Source organism: Leucopleurus acutus (genome assembly GCF_964270905.1).
Source record: "Leucopleurus acutus genome assembly, chromosome: 14".
Lineage (NCBI taxonomy): Eukaryota > Metazoa > Chordata > Mammalia > Artiodactyla > Delphinidae > Leucopleurus > Leucopleurus acutus.
Window position 1 is genome coordinate 13,796,968 of NC_139156.1, and position 6,935 is coordinate 13,803,902.

The 6,935-nt window shown below is 37.1% G+C and overlaps 1 protein-coding gene across 2 annotated transcripts in view; it reads left to right on the forward strand.

The window, feature by feature from the left end:
- Positions 1-6,935, forward strand: part of SHTN1 (shootin 1) — a 100,660-nt gene that overhangs the window by 20,028 nt on the left and 73,697 nt on the right. For both annotated transcript variants that reach the window (XM_082854652.1, XM_082854653.1), the window contains exon 3: positions 4,016-4,076. In XM_082854652.1, the coding sequence (XP_082710778.1) occupies positions 4,016-4,076 (61 nt within the window). The remainder of the gene's footprint in view (positions 1-4,015; positions 4,077-6,935) is intronic.

A 6,935-nucleotide genomic window follows, 5' to 3' on the forward strand; every position in this document is an offset into this window, starting at 1 on the left:
GTGTGTCATGGAGATAAAAATGAATGTTTATGTTAGTGGAAGTTAGACACAATTCAGAATATTGGGGGTTTTCTTGCATAAAATATACACACAGCAAAATATAAAGATATCTTAGTACCTACAGTTATCTGTACTTCTGCTGAGCCCCGTGAAGCAGACATTTTAGTACAAACAGCAGTTGGATGATATGCGAGGCAGAAAGAACAGAGCTGCCCATTTCGGTCGGGGAGAGGGGAATACCAATACACACTGGAAAGACTTTCTTTCACAAATCAGTCTGCCAGTGCTTTGAGATGCTGGTTTAGTTTCAGAAGCCAGGTATCTGCCTGGATGAGCCTCAAGGAAGAGTTCTGGAAAACAGCCAGGGCTTCTAATATGAAGAGCTTTCAAAAGCAGCAAGGCTAACCTCCCGCCAATTCACCACTTCATGAAGAGCCAAAATAGAGACTCTAGAATTGATGTAATGTGATCCAACTTGCTTAAACCAGCCAGCACTCGTGCTGCTGGGTTCTACCCCAGCCTTGAGCTACAGAGAATCATTGAGCATCGTAATTAAGGGACGTGGGCCCAAGAACATCTGTTGCTATTGCAGAGTCTTCACGAGCAATTCTCACACAAAAAGAAGCAGTTTCTACAAATGATGCAGCTGCGTGAGCAGGAGAGAGGAAGGGGTAGGATGGGTGAGGGGCTTCTGTGGGATGTAAAGAAACAACGTTCTTCCAAAAAGGCCCGGAATCTTTGCTACTTTCTCTCTGTTGGTAGATCGAGAGAAAGGTTACAAGATATTTTTCTGGGTTCATCTAAAATGATGAAATAAGGAGATGTTTGGATTTCTGCTTAGTAAACGGGTACGTCCTTCATATTTTGCTCAGCTCTGGTTGGAATAAATAAGTTGCTTTTGCAGCATGTGTAAATCCCCGCCCCCACAATACACACCCCTTTCAGTATCCATAGCAGATGGTAAATTCTGTGGCTGCCAGTTCTATCATAATATGGTTGCAGAAAATAGAAAGCACAGCAACATGAAGACCTCTGATAGAACACAGCTGGTGTTGGGAGACTGCTTCTGAATCTGCTGGTGATGACTATAGAGTTAGTGTGAAAGCACATAGCTGGACTGTAGAAACTTGTTACTTGAATGTTGGGATAAGACTGTGATGTTGAGACCCGTTATTAACCAAAGCATGTCTACCTGGGCCTTATGAGCGAAGAGCATGGGCCATGGGTGGGCAGACTGGCAGGGTGGTGGGGAAGTACAAGGGGAACAGGTACTACATTCTAGAAAATGAGAGGAGCGTTCCTGAAACAGCTGGCTAGCACGCTCATGAAGTTAGGTGTTACACTATCTGGTGGGGGAAGGATCTCATAAACGTATTTGAGAATCCAGGACTCTATAGAGTGTTTAGAATTTTAAACACCAAAAGACAATAAATACAATTTACATGTGAAGTTGGGACTAGAAACTGTATTAGAATTACTTTTTTACAGAAGTTAAATTGACACAAGAAAACTTTAATGAAAGGATATGGCTTTTCCTTTAGAAAATGGTCCTGCCTGACCCCTCTTCTGGAGGGTCTAGGTCAGGATTTAGTAAATAGCTTTGCTAGTTTAACACCGTGTACTCTAGCCAGAATGGATTTACCCAAATGAACAGAGATAGGTTTTTAAAACTAAAACTTCCAGAAAGTTTCAGTTCCTGAGAGACTGACGTACAAAACTGAACTGCTTTCTTAATTTTTTTATTTTAAAAATATTTTAAAAGCATAGAAAAGGGCAGAGAATAATATAACAAATACACACCTCACAGAATTAGCTTATTTTTTTTGAAACTTAAAAAGAAAAAAGAATGCTACAGATAAAATTGAAGGTCCTTTGTGTCACCCAGCCCTAGACCCCTTCCCCTCCCTATCTTTTAAGAGGCAGCTACTGTTATGTATTTTGTGTGTATCCTTCTAGTTCATGTTTTTATGTTTTTATATATACCATATGTATTGGGAAATATACAGATACAATATAAATATATAAAGTGTTTTTGTGTGCTTAAGGTATCATTTGATATATATTCTATAATTCCTTTTACTCAACATTATGGTTTCTGAGGTTTATCTATGTTGATACATTTAACTTCATTCATTTTCATTTATAGTGTATTATATGGATATACCATGATTTATTGTTATTATAAATGCAGAACATGTTTGTATAGATCATTTTGTACACATTGCTAGAGATTCTAGAATCTAGAAGTAGAATTGCTGAGTCATAGGGTATGTACAAGTCCAATTTTGTTAGTTTATTTCCAAAAGTAGTTATGCTAGTTGACATTTCATCTGCAGTATGTGAGAGTATCCTACATCTGATCCCAGACTTCTCCAGTTTTTGCCAGTCTATTAGATGAGAATATCTTACTATTTTAATTTGGGTTTTCCCAATTATCAGTGGCATCATAATTTTTTAGCCATTGACATTTGAAAATAAAAATATCCAAAGGTGTGAAACCCCAAAAAACATATCCCAGATGTGTTTTTCTGACATGGTAGGATTAAAATATAACTTTGTTCATATGGTCCTCTTAGTATAATAGTATTCCCACACAATTAAAATTTTAATTATCATTCTAATAGCTAAAATCACTTTTTAAAGTTTTAGATATTTTTGATGAAAATCTTCCTAAAATGTGTTTTACTTCCTATTTTGTGAAAATCGGGGTGAATTGAATTCAGTTCTCATAATGAATGTTAGGTTTTAAAAAAATTCATTAATGTCTACAGAGCCAGTTTAGATACTTGTTTCTGTACCTGATACCCTAAAAGATCCTCATGCTTTAATAAGTTATTTTTGCCTTCCCTCCTTTTAATTTGCTACCTTCTTCTATTCAGAATTCTAAGGATACATGGATGGTTTTTTCTTGAGTGAGAGAGTGCATGGGACTTGGGCAGCAGTTTGCCTCCAGGCAGTGGTCACTTCCAGTGTGCCCCCAGGGTTCTGGATAATTGAAACTGGGCAGTTTCAGCAATCTGACCTGCGGATGAGTGGGGTTTTTACTGTGTCAGCAAAATACCTACTTAAAAAGAGGCACAAATATTCTCTTAAAGAATGAATACATTTTAACTCAAGGATGTTAAATTGGTCTGTTACTGAAGAGATAATGAGCCTGGAAGGTGACTCATTATCTTAGAAGGTCTGAGAAAATTGGCCAGATACAAGTGGTACAAATATCATGCTGGTGAGCAGTAACAAATACCATGTGGCCATTCATGCCTTTTTTCCCTTCGTATATTTTTTTTCTTTTTAAAATTATTCTATTTTTCTTCTTTTTTATTGAACTATAGTTGATTTACAAATTGTGTTAATTTTATGTGTAGAGCAGAGTGATTCTGTTGTATGTGTGTGTGTATTCTTTTCCATTAGGTTATTACAAGATGTTGAATATAGTTCCCTGCGCTATACAGTAAATCCTTGTTGTTTATCTATTTTATATATAGTGATATGTATCTGTTAATCCCGTACTCCTAATTTATCTCCGCCCTCTCCCTTTTGGTAACCGTAAGTTTGTTTTCTATGTCTGTGTGTCTGTTTCTGTTTTGTAAATAAGTTCATTTGTATTATTTTTTAGATTCCACATATAAGTGATATCATATATTTATCTCTGTCTGACTTACTTCACTTGGTATAGGAATCCCTAGGTCCATCCATATTGCTGCAAATGGCACTATTTCTTTTTTATGGCTGAATGATATTCCATGGTATACATATCACATATCTTCTATATCCATTCATCTGTTGATGGACACTTAGGTTGCTTCCATGTCTTAGCTATTGTACATAGTGCTGCTATGAACATTGGGGGTGCATGTATCTTTTTGAATTAGAGTTTTTGTCTTTTCTGGATATATCATTAATGCTTTTTTAAGATTTTTATTTTTTGTTTTCATAAAATTGTTTATGTTTGCTCTTTCTTGTCTTTCCAAACTTATGATATAAAGTTAACATTTCTGCTTTTTTCTCATTTCAGTGTGACAAAATTAGGCAAGAACGAGATGAAGCGGTTAAAAAACTGGAGGAATTTCAGAAAAGTATGTGAGCATTTCAGTGGAATTGTTCTAACACATACAGCTGTGCTTTGGGATTATGTGGGTAGACATGTACCCTGTGTTTAGTTGCTGATGCATTGGGTGTCCAAGAAAGGAAGAATTGTCTTCCTATTTGCCCAAAAAGTGCTCTGGCATTACTGTGATTTTTAAAGAAATGGATTGAGCGTTATTGTTTCATAAGTATATTATTTATATATATATATAAAACACAGTTTGTACTTGTTATAAAAAATTTTACTATACAGAACAGTTAAAAGAGAGCAAATTTGTTATCTTCACTCTTTGAGAAAAGCCAACATTAGTATTTTATAGTCTTTTTTTCCTGATCTTTTATCTGTGAAATATATGTATCAACAAAAAATACAGTCATGCTTTGCATTCAGTTTTATAGCCTACTCTTTTCAGTAAACAGTATATTATAGTCATCTTTGCATGTCAGTAGAGATATGTATATCAGTTTTTAGTGTTGCCCATAGTATTCTATTATATGATAGTACCGTAATTTATTTAAACAATTCTTCAGTGATAGATGGATTATTTCTGGTTTTTAGTAATTATCAATAATGCTGTGACAAGTATTCTTATACATACATTTTTACAGTGGTCTGGTTAGTTCCTTAGGGTAATTTATGGAAAAGGAATTCTAGGTTTACAGAACTATACATTTTTAGGAGTTTGAATGGTTGAAATAGCCCTCTCACCAAGGAAAGTTATATTCCCACAGAAGCTTTAATAATCTTCTTAATTTTTGCTATGTTATTTTTTATGTGATGTAAATCTGTTATTACTTCATCCCCTAAAATAGAACATATCTGATCACACTCAGAAGGATCAGAAGGAAATAAGTCACGGGAAAGGGTCAGACCTTAGCAGGGAGAGTGACCCTCCCCCTTAGAAGCAGGGCCTTTGTCCATCCTTCTGCAGATGCCATGTTAGTCAGGTTGTTTGATTACATCATAAAGCGTTGACTTGGTAACTACACCACAAAGCATTTTATTCTTGTTGAAGGTAAAGCAGCTATAAAAATGCAGCATTACAGTGAAATTTCAATAGCCAGTTTATTTCAGGTATCTGGCTGTAACGAGGAAAACCAAAAGGGAATATTGTTGATAAAACCTATCTTTGGTGGCCAATATGCTATGACAGAACTATTTTTTATCTGTGAATGTGTGGATTGTAGCTGTTTAGGACCTTCTCCTTCCCTAATGCAGGATTAATGGGACATTCTTACACTTGAACTGACACTGGGTTACAGCTTCAAGAGTTATACCATTGACATAGTTACCAGTTAATGTGTTTGAATTAGTTATTGATATTGGATTGGCATACTCTGTGCAGTGGGAATAGTTCGAATTCTTATGGTTGGAGTTATAAAATGTTTTGGTCCAGGTAGGTAGTAGGGATTTTACCTCTTGCATTATGCAGAAATGGAAGCAGCTTCCTACCAAATCAGCCTACCTTTAGAGTAACATGTAAACTTTGCTTTCATCTACCATTTCTCTTTTCCATTTCTCTTCCTCTAAATACCTTTGATAGTTTTAAAAATTTACATTTTTCCTTATGAGCAACTCAAAGCTTGAAAGAAATCATCTTTATTGTTGTTTTCATTCAATTTTTACCTTTACTACATCAACCTAATTTAAGTTTGGATGGCAGGAGAACAGAGTATTAACTCTTCACTCAGTCTCAAAAGAACAGAAAATGGAGACTAAGAAAACTTTAAATATTTGTTAAAAAATTGAGTTAAATGGTTCACGACTTTAGAACATAGAGTAGAATTTCAGATTTGGAAGGGAATGAGGCAGTTTTCACCAGTAAAAGGCACCATTTGGTGTGAATCCCTGTAGCCCTGAGCAATTCCTTCATTAGTAAAAATGGAATAAATGACCCTACCTTATAGGCTGTTCGAGGATTAAATGAGATAATCCATGTAAAAAGTGCTGAACACAGTGCTTGGCACTATAGTAAGTGCTCAATAAATACTAGTTGCGGGCTTCCCTGGTGGCACAGTGGTTGAGAGTCCGCCTGCCGATGCAGGGGACGTGGGTTCGTGCCCCTGTCTGGGAAGATCCCACATGCCGCGGAGCGGCTGGGCCCGTGAGCCATGGCCGCTGAGCCTGCGCGTCCGGAGCCTGTGTTCCGCAACGGGAGAGGCCACAACAGTGAGAGGCCCGTGTACCGCAAAAAAAAAAAAAAAAAAAATACTAGTTGCTGCTACCACCATCTCATTTACTGCACCATCCAGGGCTTGACTGCCCTTCAGTATTAAGAGTTTGTATCATTTACCTTTCATGAATTAGTTTCTGAACACCAGTCTCCACATTTGGACAGCTCCAGGGGAAGGTTTCTTTTGGTACTAAGTTGAAATCTGCCTTCCTGTAATGTTTACCTAGTTCTAGTTCTGGTTCTCCAGGTGTAGGAAGAGCAGCCGAATGAGGGTCAGGAAGAGCTTTGTTAGGCTGTTGGGATCAACTCTTCCTAGCTTGGCATACTTTTCATAGCTGGTTTTGCCCGTATTTCCGTGTGATTCTTGGCCCTCTGCCAGCTCTTCCCGAGCCTTTCTCCTGTCTTTCTGGATGGAGTACACCACTGACTGCATAGTAAAGCCACGTTGCCTAGAAAGACAGATTTCTGTGAAAGTGAAAGTAACTAAAGTTCTTTCATGTCTTTTAGGCCACAACATTAGATCCCCTGCTCTGTTTTAGTGCCTACCAGTTTTCCTGCATACCTGCTAGCTTTCATGGCTGTTTTCTCACTACATGAAAACCTTTCTAAGTAATCTGATATTGCACGAGAACTTATGGTATGTTTGCCACGTATACTTTAGAGATATCCTGCATG